Source organism: Penicillium hispanicum, assembly GCF_028827665.1.
Source record: "Penicillium hispanicum strain IBT 35686 chromosome Unknown utg000001l_segment0_segment0, whole genome shotgun sequence".
NCBI lineage: Eukaryota > Fungi > Ascomycota > Eurotiomycetes > Eurotiales > Aspergillaceae > Penicillium > Penicillium hispanicum.
Window position 1 is genome coordinate 4,728,716 of NW_026623193.1, and position 21,155 is coordinate 4,749,870.

General features: G+C 52.5%; 4 protein-coding genes across 4 annotated transcripts; all 4 read left to right on the forward strand.

Moving 5' to 3' along the window:
* Positions 1–2,262: 2,262 nt before the first annotated feature.
* On the forward strand, positions 2,263–6,989 carry N7459_001783 (uncharacterized protein; the record flags this gene model as incomplete). The annotated part of the gene is made up of 4 exons (XM_056940968.1): positions 2,263–2,721; positions 2,792–5,728; positions 5,809–6,038; positions 6,089–6,989. 4 exons carry the CDS (start codon positions 2,263–2,265, stop codon positions 6,987–6,989), a joined length of 4,527 nt encoding a protein of 1,508 aa, XP_056805248.1.
* A 1,283-nt stretch (positions 6,990–8,272) lies between these two features.
* Positions 8,273–14,813, forward strand: N7459_001784 (putative tRNA-splicing endonuclease; the record flags this gene model as incomplete). Its single annotated transcript, XM_056940969.1, has 4 exons — positions 8,273–8,295; positions 8,365–14,506; positions 14,560–14,643; positions 14,718–14,813. 4 exons carry the CDS (start codon positions 8,273–8,275, stop codon positions 14,811–14,813), a joined length of 6,345 nt encoding a protein of 2,114 aa, XP_056805249.1.
* A 2,203-nt stretch (positions 14,814–17,016) lies between these two features.
* N7459_001785 (uncharacterized protein) lies at positions 17,017–19,818 on the forward strand (the record flags this gene model as incomplete). The annotated part of the gene is made up of 1 exon (XM_056940970.1): positions 17,017–19,818. The coding sequence occupies one exon, from the start codon at positions 17,017–17,019 to the stop codon at positions 19,816–19,818; it is 2,802 nt and encodes a 933-aa protein (XP_056805250.1).
* Positions 19,819–20,346: 528 nt separating this feature from the next.
* Positions 20,347–21,027, forward strand: N7459_001786 (uncharacterized protein; the record flags this gene model as incomplete). Its single annotated transcript, XM_056940971.1, has 2 exons — positions 20,347–20,364; positions 20,428–21,027. 2 exons carry the CDS (start codon positions 20,347–20,349, stop codon positions 21,025–21,027), a joined length of 618 nt encoding a protein of 205 aa, XP_056805251.1.
* Between the last annotated feature and the right edge of the window lie 128 nt (positions 21,028–21,155).

The window sequence follows — 21,155 nt, forward strand, 5'->3', positions numbered from 1 at the left end:
CGTGGGCGCTCTTGAGCTTGTCAAGAGAGGCTCGCCACACTCCGCGACGCGCGAAGACCGGCGCGCAGCCACGTGATGTCATATAACCCGAACGGGTAACTAACCAATTCTTTGTTGGATGCCCTTTACGGCGTGAGCGACCCCAGTTCACGATGACTCGTGGGAAATCTTGTCCTGAACATCTTCATGGACCAACTCCTTTCTTGAGCCTACAGTTATGTCGCTGTTCCTGTCATCTGGCGACAGGCCTGCACTCGGCGAGGGCCCCTACCTTGCGTGTGATGTACGACAGCTCGTCTCCCGTTATGAAACCGTTGGGTCTGAGTGCCATCGCACAGGCTACAGCCCTGGTCAGGGGTAGCATAGCCGCCGATCTGATAGATACAAGTTCGCCCAGCTCCACCCAAGTTCGTGGTCGATCCCACTCGGCTGACGACGACCCGCTATGTTTCTAACCGGGCTTTATATGTATATATAGGGATCTCCAGCCTCCTCGACCTGCAATCTCTTCGCAAGACTCTGCTGATCCTGATTTGAGGGGAAATACTGTAGAAAAATGGAGACGAAACCACCAGAAGCGCGAGCAGTCGACAATCCCAGATGATCATCCACGGGCCCACTCAGGAGAGCCCCAGGACGCAGATAGTGCGCCTTTCCGAAGCCAACAGGCTCCATCCTTAACTCATCCCACAGAAGGAGAAAAGGGGGAGGGATTTTGGGAGAGGTGCAGTTGTGGAAGAGCGGAGGCCATTATAATTATTATTTTGACGACACGCTACCGGATGACTATATATGTATATTTGTTTTCGTTAAGTTCTTTTTTTTTTTCCAGGAGAAGTACATAGTGGTCAGGATAGAATGCCTCGGTAAGAATAGTCACCGCATGGAAGCATCCATGGACACAAAAGAACTTCCCCGACGATCCAGAAGGGCTGACTAACTCACGGGTGGACCGGACGCTCGTGCCGCGTCGCCGGCGGTTTCAGGCATGATGCTCCGATCCCGAGTGTGCTTGCCTCAGTTCCATAAGTACCAGTTGCCTAGGGTCTGAGGTAGGTCTGGACTGAAGGGCGATCATCGTCGAAGGGCCGTGGCTGGTCAGTACTGGTTCGTACTGGTTCATCATGTCACCGTGTCCTGAACAGCCATGTGGGAAATGATCATAGAATCTGGAGTTTGGGGCGGGACGCTGGAGCGGGAAACATGCATGTACCGTATACTGTATCGAGTATCCAGCGCGCACTGCAGAAGTATGACGGAGGCATAACCCCGGTTACGCCGTTGCACTGCCCATAACTCCGGTTGGTATTAATAGGAGTATAGAGGATCTCTGACGTGTGAGGGGGGGAGGGGAGCCATTTTCCAGGAATCATTAATCATCATAAACCCATACCCATGCGCACCTAGTCACTAACCTCTTTTCCCTGTCCCGAGGACCGAACTTCTTCCCCGTTGCCACTCGCAGAAATTTAGATGCTGGACCAGACGGTCCCTGAGAGGCTGGAACGAGGCTGGGTGTGTATTGCCATTTCCGTACCGGACTTCCGCCCAGCCCCAGTATACCCAATTTCCGCCTCGCGACGTATATGCTCTGTAATCATCGCGAAAGCTAAATGGCTTGATCTGAAAAATGAAAGAATAGCACATGGAATCCAGGACTACCACTGGTAACAAGTAATGCAAGACTGTCACCTGTTTCTGTCTCCAGGCAAAATCAGCTACAAAGCCATAGCAATGCGCCACGGCCTCCGGGGCTGCCAAGCCTTGCTGACCAAGCCGGCATGTAACGGTAAACCCTTGGTACTGTTATGGTAACAATTGTAACACGGGCCCGAGTCGCCCTCCACCCCCCAAGCTGGCCTCTGCATCTTCACCCTCTTGTGGTCGCCCCTCGAAAAAAAAGTCACCCCTTCCTCTTGCCTCTCCCTTCATCTTGCATGGCCCCTCGTGGGTAAAACCCTGTTCCTCTCGCCATCTACCTTTCGGAGATAGCATCCACCTTTACTATTACTCCCCTCGAAGTGACACGAATCTCGAACCGCCGTGAACCTGCGCGCCGGTTCCTTTCTCCGTATCGCCATTCGGATCCCGAATGATCTTGTCTGTGTCTCGTCTGACTCTACCTCTGTGACACCGGACGGATTCGACCGCTTGGTCGCGCACGGCGTTGGATTCCGGCTTCGATAGACCGGATGCCCGGCCGCCCCCATAATCAAGGATTCCATCGAGTTTCACGCCCTTTTGGGCGCAACAGTAGCCTGAATGGCTTCCGTTAGCTTTTCTGGGGAAGAGCCTTCCCGCGAGGCGAGTAGTGATATCCGGGAGGTTAGCAGTAACATCTCCAAGCCAACCAAGCGACAAAGATGGGCAACGACGCGCGTGGCCGGCTCCGGCGGCATGCGGAAACGTGTCTCCATCATTGATCGCTTCCACAAGCGGTCGGAAGTGCGAGATGAGAAGCGAAAGTCGAATAACGCCGCCAGCACACCGACCGACGACGCATACACTAACGACGCCGAGACTGGCACCAACCGGACGATCTACTTCAACATCCCGATCCCTGAATCCGAACGAGATGAAGAGGGCCATCTCAAGAACACCTATCCCAGAAATAAGATTCGGACCGCTAAGTATACTGCGTTGACGTTCGTTCCGAAGAACATCTGGTTGCAATTCCACAACATCGCCAACATCTACTTTTTGTTCGTCATTATTCTCAACGTACGTGGCCGCGGAGTTTGCAGATCCCGATGCGCAGACTAGAATACTGGGACTGACTGATTCGTTCTAGTTCTTCTCGATTTTCGGTGCCAACAACCCTGGTCTGAACGCCGTGCCCCTGATCGTCATTATCGTGGTGACTGCGATCAAGGATGCCATTGAAGACTGGGGCCGGACAGTTTCGGACAACCAAGTCAACAATTCACCCGTCTATCGCCTGGTCGATTGGAACAACGTGAACTCGACCGAAGACAACATCGGACTCTGGCGCCGAATCAAGAAAGCTTGCACTCGAGGCGCAATCGCAACGTACCACTGGATGGCAGCTTTATTCAGCAAGAAGAGCCAGGACACGGATGGCGAAGCTGAACGGCGTGACTCTTTTCTGACCACTGCGACACCCCGCACGTCTATGTATTCCCACCGAGACTCAATGGCCCCTGGTGAAGTGGCTATCCCTATGACCGATGTACCCTCCCCCCAGCCCGAAGCCCGTGAAGAGTGGCCGATTTCAAGTAATCCCGAGAACAAGTACTTGTCTCCCAACACCGCGGCTCGGGAAAGTGTGGTGACCCCGTCGTCCGACAAGAAACTGGGTAGTGTGGTGGACATGTCTAAACAAACGCCCGGCAAAGCTCGTTTCAAGCGTGACGCCTGGAAAAGCATCCAAGTGGGTGACTTTGTTCGTCTGTACAACGAAGATCCCATTCCCGCCGACATCGTCATCCTCTCCACCTCGGACCCGGACGGCGCTTGTTACGTCGAGACGAAAGGCCTGGACGGAGAGACAAACTTGAAAGTTCGCCAAGCTCTTCACTGCGGTCGCCAGGTTCGCCACGCTCGCGACTGTGAAAAGGCAGAGTTTACCATCGAGAGTGAACCGCCGCATCCCAATCTGTACGCCTACAACGGTGCCATACGATGGGACCAACGTGACCCAAACTTTCCTGAAGCCCCTCGCAAGGAGATGGTCGAGCCTGTGAGCATCAACAACATGCTGCTTCGTGGCTGCTCTCTACGCAGTACCGAATGGGTTCTTGGAGTTGTCGTCTTCACCGGCGGAGAGAGCAAGATCATGCTCAACTCCGGCGCGACACCCGCCAAGCGTGCCCGTCTGGCCAAGGACCTGAATTGGAACGTCATATACAATTTCGTCATTCTGTTTGCGATGTGTCTCGTCTCCGGCATCGTCAACGGTTTTGCATGGGCGGCCCCGGATAAATCTCTGGACTTCTTCGACTACCGCTCTTACGGAGGCACGCCCCCCGTCACTGGCATTGTCACTTTCTGGACCGCCCTCATCTTGTTCCAGAACTTGGTTCCTATTTCACTGTACATCTCCCTCGAAATTGTTCGGACTATCCAAGCCGTCTTTATCCACAGTGATCTTTATATGTACTATGAGAGACTGGGACTTTACTGTGTGCCCAAGTCTTGGAATATTTCCGATGATGTGGGCCAGGTTGAATATATCTTTTCAGATAAAACCGGCACCCTGACGCAGAATGTCATGGAGTTCAAGAAGTCCACGATCAATGGCGTGTCTTACGGTGAAGCCTATACGGAAGCCCAGATTGGCATGAGACGTCGCGAAGGTGCCAATGCAGACGAAGAGGCCGCCCAAGCCCGAGCGCAAATTACGGCTGATGGACAGAAGATGCTTGCCATGCTCCGCCGCGTTCATGATAACCCCTATCTGCGTGATGAGAACCTGACCTTCATTGCTCCGAATTTCGTGGCTGATCTTGAAGGACAGTCCGGAGAAGGACAACAGGCAGCCGTTGAGCATTTCATGTTGGCTCTCGCTGTGTGCCACACCGTTATCACCGAGCATACCCCCGGAGATCCGCCCCAGATTGAGTTCAAGGCACAGTCGCCTGACGAGGCTGCACTGGTTAGCACTGCCCGAGACTGTGGCTTCACTGTGCTTGGACGTGCTGGCGATGATCTCCTCTTAAACATTATGGGCGAAGAGCGCACTTATACAGTCCTAAATACCCTTGAATTCAACTCCTCCCGGAAGCGGATGAGTGCTATTATCCGTATGCCCGATGGAACCATTCGTTTGTTCTGCAAGGGTGCGGATAGCATCATCTACTCTCGCCTGGCTCGTGGCCAGCAGCAGGAGCTTCGACGCAAAACCGCTGAGCATCTGGAGGAATATGCCAAGGAAGGACTGCGAACCCTTTGTATTGCTGACCGACTGCTGAGCGAGGAGGAGTATCAAGCCTGGAACAAGGAGCATGACGTTGCCGCTGCTGCCATCACAGACCGTGAGGAAAAGCTGGAGAAAGTCTCAAGTGCAATCGAACAACATCTGACGCTCCTCGGTGGAACCGCTATTGAGGATCGCTTGCAGGATGGTGTCCCTGATACTATTCAATTGCTTGCAGATGCGGGCATCAAGTTGTGGGTTCTGACTGGTGACAAGGTTGAGACTGCCATCAACATTGGTTTCTCGTGCAATCTGCTCAACAATAATATGGAGCTCATCGTGCTCAACGTTACCGAGAACCAACCCGAGAAAGCCAGTATGGAGCTTGATAAGCATCTCCAGGTCTTCGGCTTGACTGGCTCTGATGAAGAGCTAATTGCTGCCCAAGCGGATCACACTCCGCCCAAAGCCACACATGCAGTGATTGTTGATGGTGAAACTCTCAAAATGATGCTCTCTGATGAACTGAAACAGAAGTTTCTTTTGCTGTGCAAGCAGTGCAAGGCTGTCCTCTGCTGCCGTGTCAGCCCGGCTCAGAAAGCTGCTGTCGTCAACATGGTCAGACATGGGCTGAATATCATGGCACTTTCAATTGGTGATGGTGCAAACGATGTCGCCATGATTCAAGAAGCCGATGTTGGTGTAGGGATTGCGGGCGAGGAAGGCAGACAGGCTGTCATGTCCTCGGATTACGCCATTGGCCAATTCCGCTTTCTTCAGCGTCTGCTCCTTGTTCATGGAAGATGGTCTTACCGTCGTCTGGGAGAGTGTACCGCGAACTTCTTCTACAAGGTATGTGATCTGTGGTATTTATTTTTGCACACCACACTACACACACATGCGCGTGCTTTTTCTCTAACAATTGCATATAGAACCTGGTGTGGACCTTCGCGCTTTTCTGGTACTGTATCTATAACGACTTCGATTGCTCGTACCTCTTCGACTATACCTATATCATCTTGGTCAACCTGGCATTCACCTCCCTGCCGGTCATTTTCATGGGAATCTTTGACCAAGATGTCAATGATAAGGTGTCTCTTGCTGTTCCCCAATTGTATATGCGGGGTATTGAACGCAAGGAATGGTCGCAACTCAAGTTCTGGTTTGTTTCTCTTTGTCCCGCTCTTCGATACAACTTCTCATACCATACAGGATGTATATGGCCGATGGGTTGTATCAGTCAGTGATCTGTTTTTTCATGCCGTATATGCTTTTCCAGCCAGCGAACTTTGCCACAGAGAATGGCCGAAACATCAACGATCGGAGTCGCATGGGTATCCTGGTTGCCAGTTGTGCCGTTATTTCCAGCAATACTTATATCATGATGAACACCTATCGATGGGATTGGTTCACTGGGTTGATCAACGCCATCAGTTCTCTCTTGATATTTGTCTGGACTGGTATATACTCGTCATTTACCTCCTCCGGTCAATTTTACAAGTCAGCCGCGGAGGTTTACGGGGCATTCAGTTTCTGGATCGTGCTTCTTGTGACGATCATGATATCCTTGCTTCCTCGTTTCACCTACAACGCATTCCAGAAGGTTTTCTTCCCGCTTGATATCGACATTGTCCGCGAACAGGTCACTCAGGGCAAATACAAGCACCTGGAAGAGCTTGATGACCTGGAACATCCCAAAGCAGGTGAAGTGATCCCTGTTTCCAGTGAAGGATCAGCAACGTCTTCCGAATTGGCCAAGCCGATTCCACCCACAATGAGACAAGATCCTGGGATTCCTGATGATGAACGACCGTTTTATCCGCCTACCGTCGTTCACACCAACGGTCATAATCCTCGCAGCCAGAATGGAAGCAATGGCACCAATTACACGGCGAGTCTGGATCAATACCCGCGACCGCAGTCGGTGGATTATGGACGGCGATCCAATGAACGGACGCGGCATTCATTTGAGCGGGTTCGGCAAAGCTTCGAACAAAGCAATGACTTCACCTCAGCGGCCATGCTGCAGCGGGTAGAGTCAAGCCACCAAGGCTCAGCCCAAGATCCATTCCGGGCCCCGGATGAGCCTGCTGCACATAGCGTTATGGTTTGAGGCATCGTGGCCTTGCATCGATTTCTGTGACGACCCGTCCTTGACGACTGTTTATCATCTTTCCGGTCGGTTCACCTGACCTGGCCTGGTTGGTTTATTTTTCATTTTTCTGTCTCCTTTGCCTTCTCCATCTTCACGCGCAATATGCTGCTGTGCCTTCTACTTCGTTTCCTCCCATTGACAGCCTTGATATTCCCCGGATAGAAAGCAGGCGTTTGGTTATACTACATCTGGTCGGAGACTCGGCGCAAATTTTGCTTTTTGTTTTGTTTCTTTTTGCCATCCCCCCCAGCATTCCCTATACATCGCAGCTCTGACTTTGGCTTAACCACCTTTCATGTCTGTTCCCATGTTTCATAGTGATCCACCCTTTGTACAAAAGCGTTTCTGTCTTTTTTTGCAAACGTGCACGACAACCCGCATCTGAAAGCTCGTTCTTCTTGCAATCCATCTGTGGGGTTATATCTGGATTATATTTTCTGCTCTGTTATCTTCCTGCGGGAGTTCAGGCAGAGTCAGGGATGATATTCATGTATTCTATTCAGCGCCCTCCATGAGGAAAGTATTTAATGCGGTTATTGTGAATTTCTATTTCTAGTCCATCAGTCAACCATTATAGAAATATAAGACATCATAATAGAAAGTCGCGCATAGCAGTAATAGTATGAGAGGTCCGAGTTGGGTAAAAATGATGCGCGTCAACGCGTCGGCTCCATGTCTCACCGCCTAGCAGATCTGCCAAACAGCTTCGTTCTGCCCGCGTTTATGACGGGCGACTTTTCGTCCATTGCCAAACGGTGCAAGGCGCTTCAGGCGACTCCTCTCTGGGGCCGCTACATCCAACTGAGAAACACGATAGCTGGATTCTTCAAGGATCTGACCACATTCCACTGCTCAAGTCGAACTGCTCTCCTTGAATTTCAGATTTGGGCTGAACAGACCTCTTCTCCAGTTTCCCGCAATCCGCATCATTGGAGTTGGTGGAAAGGTCATTTCTCATTCTTTCTTTTTCCACCGCCAGAAAAGCCGAGATACCCCAATCTGCATCGAACTGCTTGCACTTTCCTCGTCAAATCTCATCAACACTTTCCTCATCAAAGCTCATCAACACCCATACGGACGTTCCCAAATACTATCCCCCCTGTGCCAACTTACACCTCATACCATTACTCCTTGAAACTAAATGGAATCCTGGAAGCCGGTGTGCTGAGGTCACGCTTCTGGGATCAGGATATGTGCGGTGAACCTTCAGCTGTGCCTGGTATTCCTTATTGAGACTTACGATGGAGTTTGTGGATGCAATCGGGTAAGTGATCAATGGATCTTGGATTACGATGGATTACGACAGAAGCTCACCTAATATGAATGTGTCTAGAGAGCTCAAGGCTCTCCCGGAAGGAACGCACCTTCTCTGTCCCCGAGAAAACGATAACGACTATGGACGCTACGATGAATTGAACCACGTGGATGAACAAGGCAGGAGTGTGAAGGACCTGGTTGCTGAGGCTAAAGCCCGCAAGGAGAAGTTCCTCTCTTGCATGCGCATCCTCGCCTACAATGCGGATGGTGTGGAAGAATTACAGAGCTGGGTATTGAGCAGGTTGGATGAGACGCTGGAGAAATGTGACCTGTGCATCAAGCATTATTACACTGGCAAGATCTGGCTCATGGACCGGCTCAAGGAGGAAAATTACCAGGAAGAGGATATCGAAGCCTTTTCCCGAAGGGTAGATGAGTGGGATATCAAGCGGATCACACGAAACTTGTCGACTGCTACTTCTCAGCTGAAGAGTGTCTCACCGCAGCAGATTGCACTAGGTATCTTAGATCGGGCTGCATTGCTGTCGATCTTTGAGACTCTTAGTTGCGAAGCCATGCTACGCAACGAGAACCTATTGCAAGAGCACTTTGATGAGCCCTTCAGACTCATTCAGTCGAAGCGCAGTTTGAAGATTTCCGATTATGTTCCGGCAGTCAGTCATTTCCTGTTTGACTCCAACCAGCTTCACAGCGTTTGGGGCATCTCAACTTGGACCCGATACAATCGTCCTCCAACTCCGTTGGAATTTGATTGGGCCATTCGGGACGGGTTGCTAAGTGTCCTGCAGGCTGCCTCTGTGCAGCCACCGCAGCATGCGGTCATTCAGCGACTGTGGCGGGGCATGCAGCTCATCGTGAGAAAGTTAGATAAGGAGCAGATCACACATCAGCTTCGTGCCTTGGACATCGATCCTTGCCGCCTCTGTGTCGAACACCTGCACATTCCCACCCCGGGACTGCGGTTTCTTTTGAACACTCTGCAGAGTTTTCTCGAGAAAGCACCAGCCGATTTCTGGGATGCCATGCAGACCATCTCACCTCAAGCCATTATCGAGCATACTTTCAACAATGCGCAATTCAACGCCTTTCTCATGCAGATCGTTGAAGGGGAGCCTTATGAGAAATCTGCGTTGAAGGATATGCTTTCGTGGATTACACCCTTTTTAGCATCGCTCAAAGGAGTTCATCAACCATCTGCATGCCGGCTCTTGGCACGCGACTTGCTAAAACGCCTTCAAGACCCGCAATATCCAAACCTGTCTCGGTACCACTGTTTCCTTGTTGGTCTGAACTGTCTTCTCAATACCCTCCGTGGTTTCACTGATCACGAAGCCTCAAGAGGCTCGGTTGAACGAATTGTTCTTAAAGAAACCATGAAGATTTTAGAGGATACAATTAACGTCATTCTGGAACCACCGACGTTTGCAATTGAGAGAGGACGCCAGGAGGAAATTGAGAGACTGTGCTTGGATGTTGTTCGCAACACATTGGCCCTGGAATGCCAGTCATTAAAGAGTGACTACGAGGTCATATTGAAGCACGGTACTCTCTCTCATGGGGTGTCTACTTACTCGGCGCCCATCTGGGATGCCGTCATCAAACACCTTCGTGCAAGCAACCGGGCCCTGTCGGCATCGGCGTTGCTAGGAATGCTTCCGCTTGTCGGATTGGAGAAATTCCCTACCAAGGGCGAAGACAACCAGGAGAAGATGAATTTCAATATGATCTATGGTCACCTCACCCACCTCTCCTGCTCGATCATTGAAAGACTGGCCGACTTTACACCCGAACATCTGATTACTCTTTTCCAAAGCCAAGACACCAGCAGCGCTCTCATTTCTACTCTCTTTGCCGCCGATCTCAACACGTACCAGGCTGCTGTTGATCTGATCAAGAATGTCAGCGGTCAGTCTGCTCGACGGGATGCCATTTCCCATCTGCTCCAATCGTCCTTCACGATGACCATGTACGGTCTTAGTTGGTCCTTCCGCCGAATCTCCAACATGAAGACCTTTGCTCCTGCTCCGAGGATGCTCCACACAGGAACTGATATCGTAGAGATTCTGTGTAACAGTCAGACCGGTATTCTTCGGACGCGCAACCTGGTCGATCGTCGTGAGATCGTAGCCTTGCAGAAGCTCTGGGAATTTCTGTGGCAGGCCTTGGCCACGATATTTGATGAGACCGAAGCGTGGCATCTACGGGGCAACGATAAGGCTGTCATGCTTGAGTTTTGCCGTGACACAATTCAGTTTGCGGATTTCCTCTTTGATCAGTATGGTGTCTTCCTAGGCGCTGTGGGGGATGCGGACCCTGCACAACAGTCAGTGTCAGAGAGCTTTCTCAAGTCGCCCACAACCACCATGAGTGCCATGGTGAAATGGTTGCGGTTGAAGGATGAGTACCTTGCCAATACCTTGGTGGGCCTAGTAGCGAAGCTCCTGCGGAGACTGGGAGGGTTGGACGTGACAGTGAAGCCAGACGCACTAAGCTTTATTGAAGGGGTGGCAGTGAATGGCTCGGTTAAGACTATTCTCACCCCACGCGACAAAGCTGAGCTAGTTCGCTCACTAGAGGCTTACTACAAGAAGCCTGTTGTCACGGCGTCCACTGCTTCACTCAAGAAGCAGAGTTCCATTACTTCTTTTGCCAAACCTTCTGATATCTCAAGTCCTTCCTCCCGTCCCCCAAGTGATGACGACTTCGACGATATCCCAGATCAAACTCTTCTTGACCTTTCTCGTTCTGTTGAGCTCAACAAAGATCGCCTCGCCACCACTGCCAAGCGCAAACTCGAGCAGCCCTCGAAGATGCCGGCCTCGACGGCTCTGAAGGCACGTCTTCCGGTGCCCAAGGCCATCGTGCCCCACCGCCCGAAAGACGATGCCACCAGTGTCCTGTCCTTCCGTGAGAAGCGTGAACGCGAGAAAGAAGCCAAGAAGAAGCGCGATCTGGCCGAGTTGGCACGGCTCAAGAAGAACCTCCCAGCACGCGGTGTTGCAGAGCAGACTGCCGAGCAAGGCTCTGGCCTGAAAGGTATTGGTGTTAAGGGTAAAGATCATACCATCCCTGAGGAGAGCATGATGGTTTCTTCTGGCCCTGATACAGACACTGAAAGTGAGGATGAATTAGATAAAGAACTCTTTGGCGCCAAACCCAAGAAGCCCGAAGCAGTCACAGCTTACGAACAGAGCAAAAAGCAATCTCTCCAGCAGCAACCCGTCCGCAAGGTCAAACGCCACCGTTCTATGAATGACATGCGTGCTCGTCTGTCCCCGGATCTGTCAACCCTGCACCATTCTATCCTGTCTTGGGATTTCTTTGCCAGCGGTGATCTTCCTCCCACTTCAGACCGCATGGATTATACCCTTGTGTCCAATACTTTCCGCTCTCCCGGAGATTACCAGAGTACCTTTGAGCCCTTGTTGATACTCGAAGCCTGGCAAGGATTCCAACAGGCCAAGGAAGAAGGTAGCTTCCGACCATTTGAGGTGAAGGTTATGTCCCGTTTGACAGTCGACTCGTGGATCGAATTTAGCACCCAGCCCCTTGGGCTTGCTCCCAAGGATTTCAGTCTCGGTGAAGGCGACCTAGTCTTGTTCTCCAGCTCTTCCAACCCTACCAATGACCCCCACGCCGGTCATGTACTTGCCCGTGTCTGCGGTGTCAACCGCAAAGGCGGCAAAATGGAAGTGACCTATCGTATGAATCCTGGAACCAACAAGTTTCTTTCCTCCTTTGGAACCGGGTCTACAGCATGGGCAGTTAAGGTCACCTCCTTGATCCCGGTGGAACGAGAGTACGGTGCCCTGATGGCGCTGCAGTACTATGACCTGTGCGAGGAGATTGTCTTGGCCAAGCCCTCGCCTCTTCTCACTTATTCGGACGCGAAATTGCAATCTATCATGAACAACTACACTATCAACCGTGCCCAGGCCAAAGCAATTAAGTCAGCCATCGACAATGATGCGTTCACCCTTATCCAAGGTCCTCCTGGCTCGGGTAAAACCAAGACTATTGTTGCGCTTGTCGGTAGCCTCTTGAGCAACCTCCTCGGAAAAGTTAGCGTCTCCATTGGGACAGGCTACCATGCCACACGACCTCCGACCTCCCGCAAGCTTTTGCTTTGTGCGCCCAGTAACGCTGCTGTAGATGAACTGGTCATGCGTTTGAAGCAAGGCGTCAAAACCATCCATGGTCGCCAAGAGAAGGTATCTGTCGTCCGTCTTGGACGAAGCGATGCCATCAATGCGAATGTGCTGGACGTGACCCTCGACGAGATGGTCAATGCTCGCCTGAACAAAGACCCTACATCTGGTAGCAGTGCTGACATGCAAAAGCTCTATGAAGAGCACAAGAAGACTGACAACGATTTCAAAGAGGCTCGTGCATCTCTTGATGAATGCCGAGCCAAGGGTCTGCCTCCTCCGGAAGAGCTCGAGCGCGAGTTTGAATTATTGAAGAAGAAGAGATCGCAACTCAGCGCGGACATTGATAAAGCCCGTGACCAGAATCATACTTTGGCCCGTAATGCTGAGATGCATAAACGCCGCGTCCAGCAAGAAATCATCGATGGTGCTCATGTCATCTGCACCACCCTCAGCGGTTCCGGGCACGAAATCTTCCAGTCCATGAATGTCGAATTTGAGACAGTCATCATTGATGAAGCGGCTCAGTGCATCGAGTTAAGTGCTCTCATTCCACTCAAGTACGGTTGCTCCAAGTGTGTCCTTGTTGGTGACCCCAAACAACTGCCCCCTACCGTCTTGTCCAAGATGGCGTCTCAGTTCCAGTATGAGCAAAGTCTGTTCGTCCGTATGCAGAAGAATTTCCCACAGGATGTCCATCTGCTGGATGTCCAATACCGTATGCACCCGGATATCAGTCGCTTCCCCAGTCTTACTTTCTATGATGGCAAGCTTCAAGACGGTGCCGACATGGCCAAGCTTCGGACCCGCCCATGGCATCAGAGCGAGCTGCTTAGCCCATACCGATTCTTCGACGTTCAGGGCATGCATCAGAGTGCTACCAAAGGCCACTCTCTAATCAACTACGCAGAAATTCAAGCCGCAATGCAGTTATACAATCGGCTGATCACGGATGTCACGGACTACGACTTCGCGGGAAAGATCGGCATCATCACCCCGTACAAGGGTCAGCTGCGAGAGATGCGTATTCAATTTACGGTTAGATACGGAGAGGACATTTTGAAGAAGGTCGACTTCAATACGACCGACGCTTTCCAAGGTCGTGAAAGTGAGGTAATCATTTTCTCTTGCGTCCGCGCGTCGAACAAAGGCATCGGTTTCTTGGCTGATATTCGACGTATGAACGTCGGTCTCACTCGTGCCAAGTCATCCCTGTGGGTTCTGGGCAACTCAAAATCCCTAATGCAAGGCCAATTCTGGAATGGTCTTATCCAGGATGCGCGAGGTCGAAATGTCTACACAGAAGGCAATATCGTTCAGCTTCTGAACAAGCCACAATTTACAGGCTACAAGGAGGCTGAAATGGTAGACGTCGATGGACCCCAGGAACCCAAATCTTCCACAGTTCCCAAGGAAGAGCCTCCGTCGGTGCGTTCGATTTCTCGGCCCCCCTCCTCAGTTGGGCTGGACTCTCGCCCGGTCTCTGTGTCGCCCTCCGGGTGTGGCACTCCCCCGGTGCCTCTCCCCGATGGTCCCTCTGGTGGAGCAATGGGGCTGGATGTGAACAAGATGTGTGGAATCTGTGGCAGCGGCGATCATTTCACCCATAACTGTGACAACGCCGAGGCAAAAGAAGTTGCTCGTGGAAAGTGCTTCCGGTGTGGACAGGATGGTCACAGCAGGGGATCCTGCACTGCTGAACGCTGCCTTGAGTGTGGTCAATTTGGACATTCTGTTGCTTCATGCAAGTCTTCCAAGATCCTATCCAAGTATGAGAAATCGCGTCTGGCCCACGAGGAGCGCAAGTTCCGTGACCAGCAGACACAAAATGCCGAACGCCGTCGCCAGCAACAAATGGGAAATCACAATCCCAAAGTACCCACTGTTCAGGCAACCACACACAATTCGATGAGGATCCAGCCCAATGAACTTCTTGGAAGCAAACGCAAGCGTACCGACTCGGCTCCCGATGCTCCGAAGGCATCACGCCCGCGAACTGGCCCAAACCCACCCTCGAACGCCCCGAAGGGCCCGGTGGCTCCGCACGTTGTGAGTTATGAATTGGCTATATCCATCAGAAGGAGAAACTTATTATATAATAGGATCTCATCAAGCCTTCTCGTGATAGCCCGGCTTACCCTAATAACGCCAACAAGCCCGTTCCCAGTGGACCCCGAGCGTCAGAAGTAAGTCACCTAGGGGGAGGCGATAGGCCTTTTTTTTTCTGATCAATCGCTTACAAGCTTTGCGATATATCTAGACTCCCAATAACCTTCCACCTAAGCCCCGTCTACCGATGATGCGAAAGAAAAAGACCGCAGACCCGTTCATTCGGCCCAAGCCGAGACACAAATAGATACAGTGCGGGTGTCCTGCGGGTGTCGCTCTGAGTGTCCATTTTTCATCTTTCTCGAGCCACATATCCCATTCTGCGCTCTACCCACTTCACTAGATGTCGTTCGTGCCACCATACATTTACCCTCCTCATGGCATGGGTGGTTTCCCATTGGCATTCCACACTGGCACATACAAATTCTCAGTCCATTACGCCGAGCTGAGTACTGTCACCAACCTCGACTTGTAATAGACTTCAGGTCGAAAGACTCCCTAGCCCCAAGCATAGAGAAGGCGTCTGTGTGGGCCTGAACGGTTCCTCATGTATTGTACAATGCATTCAGTCGCAATAGGCGACATATCAGGAACAATTTTGTTCCGCTAGGTCATGGCCTGTTTATTCTTCAATGATCGCAATGAAAGCTCCGATCTACCGTTCAAATCTCCGAGTCGAGGCTATTTGAACCGACGCGGCACAATCTTGGGGTCCATGACAGGTAGGGGGGGAAGTACATACACGTCGCTTGTGTCGTGCAGTAGTTCTTGCCGGCAACCTGCTCCCGGTAGTCTCTACATATGTACATACATACATACATCCAATTTTTGCTTAGTGTCTAAATTCTCAATTTTGGGCTTCACCTCTCTTGGTTTGGTTTCGGCAGGTACTGGGTCAGAGATACCCGCGACCGACAACGATGGATGCGAGATCCTGCGGATGCACTTGCAGAGCATTCCTGATGGCCGGAGAATAAAAGCGTGAAGAGACGGGAGGCAAAGTAGTCAGAAGCTGCAAGGATGGTAGATCGAGGCGATAGCGCCAAAGGATATACATACATACATACATACATAGATGGACTGTAGGTATGTGCGTATATAATTCATAGCAGTGGTACGTTGTCTTTTCCGGTAGGGTGCTGCTTTCTCCTCCACTCTCCCCACCCGACACACATATCGACACGCACATACCCGGCTGAGAATGAGAATCAAAGCCACACTTCCTGGGAAGCCGGATCGCACTGTGATTGGGGCTTGCATATCATCATGATCGACTGCCTTCTACAAAGCCCCTACCCGCCCCGAGGATCCCTGGGATCCGCCGCCAACACCGGGGGTTGATACCTCACATCCCAACGTTTACACTTTTGAGAGGGGTGACCCAATGAGCTGGGTCGCGCCCCTTGCGCAGCGTCCAAAGAGAACGAGTGGTTTGTGAGTCGCCTGTGCTCCTGTGCTCCCGTTCTCCTTTGCCCTCTTGCTGCGTCGGGGTGCTAGTCGCCATGCGGTGCTGGTCACACAACAATGAGCAACAGAGCGATTGTGCTGCCGGCAGACCTCGACGAGGCCCAATCACTAGCTGCAGCGACTGTCGGGCCCCCAGGCGAAACTGGAATAGTTTGCCAATCCATCAGCTGCTGTGTCATATTGCGGCCCTCCGATCCCGAACTGTGTCGATGTGCCACTAGAGCACACTAGAGGGTCACACCAGATGAGCTGCGGGTTCGTGGATGGGGTCGGTTCCCCTTTCTATGCCCCTGCATTGTCCTCTCCCCCCGTACTAATGATTTTAGCTTCGACTGGATCTGATCCCTTTCCAGGCTATCCGCTTTCCGAGGGCGGGCCCAGAATAAGTACTGTGTGTCTGCATCCTGATCGCCAATTCCAGGATGGAGCCACTGGCGCACTTGCGCCCCCCTCCTTCAAAGGAGACGACAGCTCAACTGGAAAATCACTGCTGTGCTTTATAACCCCGGCTCCTTCCTTCCGGCGGCCTCATCTCAGCTGGCCCTCCGGTTCAAGTTCCCTCATTTCCTCAGTGACCCAGGTCCTGTCCTTCATTATCATCGCCTGTACATATAAGTGGCTTGTGTTGTACATAGTTCCTGTTGTGTTTGTTCCGGTCTCCGCTTTGGCCTATATATCTCCTCGGCTTGGCCTGTCTCTTCGAATAGGTGAGCTCACTCTACCATACGATTGTCGCTGTCACGATGGTCTTCTAACTAGGCACAGCAACTGCTCCCCTCTTCTCCCAGCGGCCGCCGAAGAGCCTTCAATGAATCCCGTGACTGGTCGGATTGGGAAGCCAGCCAGTTGATGCCTCTATGCATCATTGGGACACAGTACATGAAAGTGCCATTGCACCGAGTCCCATTGTCCCAACCCGTCGGCCGGATCCCCCGGTCAAGTCACTCAAACAATCCAAACCTTCTAAGCGCAGGTATTCCAGTATGCCTTCGTCGGTCTCTGGATCAACCGACTCCTCTCTTCCTCGCGGGGGCGGTGCCCCACGGCCTCAGGCTCGCTCGGCCGGCATGGCGGAGAGGCCTGGGCGAAACGAGAGTCTCTCTGATCTCGTGCGCTTCTTCCAAACCCAGAATATGCCCGCCCCCGCCTTGAACAAGCTACCTCTGTCTCCAGACACTACCACTGCACTGCCCGCTGTCGAGTCGAAGGAGTCACCCACGAAGGAGGTGAATAAGGAGCTGAAACCCTTACATCGTCGTCTTCTTCAATTCACTCAACGCCAGAAGAAGGATCCCTCGCCTAGGTCGAAGGCTGATGAGCAGCAACGGCAGATTGAGGCTCTACAGAGGGGAGGATACCTTCTTTCATCCTCGGGTCACAAATCCAAGAGCAGTATTGATCAGTCAAAGAACAGTCTGGGTCGATCAAAGGCTAGCTTGGAGCGGACATTCTCCAGATCCAGAAAGCAGGATGTGGAAACCATCGGACAACCCTGGCTGGAGAACAAAAGCGATGGCAGCGAACGTCGCTTGAGTTCATTGGACCTCGATGACTTTGGCTCAATGGTTGATGTCGCTGTCTCCTTGTCGTCTGACTTCGAAGACTCACTGTCGCCTCTCCACCAAGGATCGAAATCATCTACGCCTCCGTCACGGATGGACCAGAGAAGTGCTTCACAATCGACTTCTGCCCTGACAATGCCGAGCTCTTCTCCAGAGATTCTCTCCCATAGTACCGGTCGACCAATGTCCCCGTCTACCTCTGTGGTTGATACCCAAGGGAGCAGGACTGGAGATGAATATGCTCCCCGGTCTTCCACCTCCACTAACCCCAACATTCGTATCGTGGAGCGGAACGTCAATTCCGAGTCTCAAACTCCAAGGGACGGGTCAACAAGTGTTCATACGGAAGATTCATCAGACCAACTCGTGAAGTCCGAACCAAAACAAGGCGAAACGCGTGCATCGGAAAATTATCACCCTAAACCTACGGGTACTTCTTCACACGTATCCTTGAAGCTTTTCCCAGATGTCGCACCCCCGCGCATCTCCAGTAAATATGCATGGAGAATATCGTCTATGCCTCGATACCAGACACCCTCTACCCCGAATTCAGCACTGAAACCAGACACCGATCCTGGCGCTTCTGACAGCGCGAAAATTACCACTTCGAAGGAGAAGTCATCGGAGCCGCCACTCTCGAGTCAGTCGGAAGACGGGAAGGAGCCAGTGTGCTCGGGGGCCCTTATTACGCCCACTATCTCTTCGAAGCCCGCTCCCATTGAAATGTCGACTTCTGAGAAGGGTGTGAACGGCCAGACCAAGTCGCGGCCGTCGTCGCTGGCCATGGGCACCCTCCAGGCTTTTCCTCTACCGGCACCTACAAAGCCGTTGCCTTCGATTCCAAAGCCTGTTGTTCCGACAGATGGCAAAGTACCTTCCAGTACTCGGGCAGTCCGTCTGGCCCCCAAGGCTTCGGACTTACAACCTTCTCAGCCATCGCCTATCGCTGAGGACCCTAGCGAACTGGGCATTCGTCCATCGGCGGCTCTTGGCCATACAGCTGAGGTAGAGACAGCTGAAGATCACGGAAACCTGAAGTCGCCCAATACAACCCCAGAGCGTCCAAAGTCCACATCGCCGGAGCAGCACACTCCAAAGCGACGTGCTGCCAGCGTTCGTGTTCCTCGTATGCAAGATCTTCCTGAAAGCCACACTGGGCGTGATGATGTTCACACCATCCAGAAACCCTTGGCTGAGTCTCCTCTCTTCGGGCAGATGACCCCGACCAAGTCTCGCGGAAATCGTGCAGCCCGCAAGGGTCTTCAGATCAACCCTCGTGCCAACCGAAACAATATTCCCTTTGGTCTGCCATCTCCTCCCCCAACGGCAACGCTTCGTTCAGCTCCTCCTTCGCAGCCGCTTCCGGAACGTCCTGGTCACTGTAACTACCCCGGCCCCACAGGAGCCGGGTTGCCAGGTACAAAGGACATGGACATGGTCTTTGGACCTGGATCCCATCGAGGCTCGGTCATATCCCGCAGCAACAGCTCGCGGAGCAGCCTTCGCCATGAAAGCATCCCTGAGTCGTGCGAACCCGGTCGCTCAGATTCCCCGCTACCGTCCTCGGATGACGAAGGATTCGGTCCGAGTATAGTTAGGAGGCGTTCCCGCCGCACTGCGGAGGAGCATAAACCGCACACCAATCCAACCTCTCGCGGGCATGACACAGTCGATGGACGCAGGAGCCATGGCCGACCATGCTACCCACATCCTATGCGGTCGCTCACTCCTCAAGGCCGCAGCTCCCGGAGTTTTGACAATCCTGTGTCTCCACAGTCCCAGTTTTCTCAGTCTACATATGGCTCGCGAGAGTCCCAAAGCAGCCACCGCGCTCAGTCAGGGACCAGCCACGCGACACATTTCCTAGAGGACCGAGTCGCCAATCTGGAGCGCCAGAACCAGATCCTCCAGGCCGCCCTTCTAGCGGCCCTTAATGCTGGTGTCAAGAGCAACCTGGATGGGCTGCAAGAGTCTGCCATCTCCCCCGCTTTTTCTCCTGCGGGACTTGCCAATCCCCACCAAGGCCGATTCTCGTCGCGCCCAGAGAGCTGGGTCAGCTCTTCCCGCAGCAGCGAGCACAATAGCCTTGAAACTTCGAGCTCATATCGTGACAACCGGGTTACTGCTTGCCAGCTGGACAACATGATGGAGGACATTGACGGGGGTTGGCTGTCTGATAAGTCAAGTCTCAGTGGAGCTCGACATGTGGCTCGCAATCACTGACCTCACAAATCACTTATTCACTCCTTACTCCCTGACGACCCGACATGACTTTTGTTGAACCTATCACGATGACTTTGTTTTCCTCTCCTGTTCTATTCTTGCACATACTTCCTGTCTTTTTGGTGATACCAACTTCGCATAATTTCTTACGTTTCATCTCTCGTGAATTTCACTGGGTTTCCAATAAGACATCATCAAGATGGTGATTCTGCTTAGACTTCCAGACCATGATAATGAACCGGGGCAGTCCTAATACAGCATAACCTAAGTAGGGCAACGGTGCCCAGGTGACCGAGGTCGCTGTGTGCTTAGTCATCTCTGTTTGGGTCTCTGGGCCGCGGAGAGCTTCAATACAATTCGACCATTCCAATCTAGACAACTGCCTCTTTTGGTTCGTAGCGGCAAGCGTGATTAGTTTGCAGCGCTGCTAGGCGTGAGAATCGAGCTGTCTTTTCAACCACCCTTAACGAAGCTTGTCCACCACCCTCGACTCGCTGCCCTCCCATTCCACATTCCCCGCAGAACAGCATGGCGAACCCGCCGCAGGTGAGCTTCGAATTCCATCTCACCTCCATTGATACTCCGGACTGACTGAAACAGCGAACACAGCATGTGCCCCAACATGTCACCGCGCTTCTCTCCCACTTGACGTCCCGCCCAGGGGTGCAATCCACCCTGATCCTCTCCCGCAAAGATGGGTCCATCATCCAGAGCGCTGGACTCCTCGCCGCCCAAGAGACTACCACATCTCGTCCAGCAGCTATCACTCCATCCACAGCTGATCCAACCGCGCTGCCTCAATCCTCCGAGTCCTCCCCGGCCTCGCCCACCCCACCTACCCAATTCTTATACCAGCCTTCCCAGGCTGAGGCGCTGGCCGCACACATTTTTGCATTCGTGTCGAGTGCCTCCGCCTTGGGAGTCTCTCTGTCCCGACCCACGGCCCAGCCAAACGGTGACATCGACATCTCTAGTGGATTGGACGGAGGGTATGGTTCCTACGGCAACGGCACAAGGACTCCGCAAGAAGAAGACCGAGACGGCGACGGCACCGATCGCGAGGAGGACGACGAGGTCAAGCTCCTACGCATGCGTACTCGCAAACATGAGATAGTTGTCGTTCCAGATCGAAAGTATTTGCTGTGTGTGGTGCATGATGCCGCGCATGCGAGTACCGGTCCAGGGGCCTCGGGCGCTCGCTCTTCTTGATAATCCGATTTTTCGCGGTTTTTCTTTCGCTTCATCTTACACTGGGGGCCTGGTGTCTGTTGGTTGAATTCGGGTGTTGTGTCTTATGATTGCCTTCTTGTTATACATGGGCTTTGACTTTGGATTTT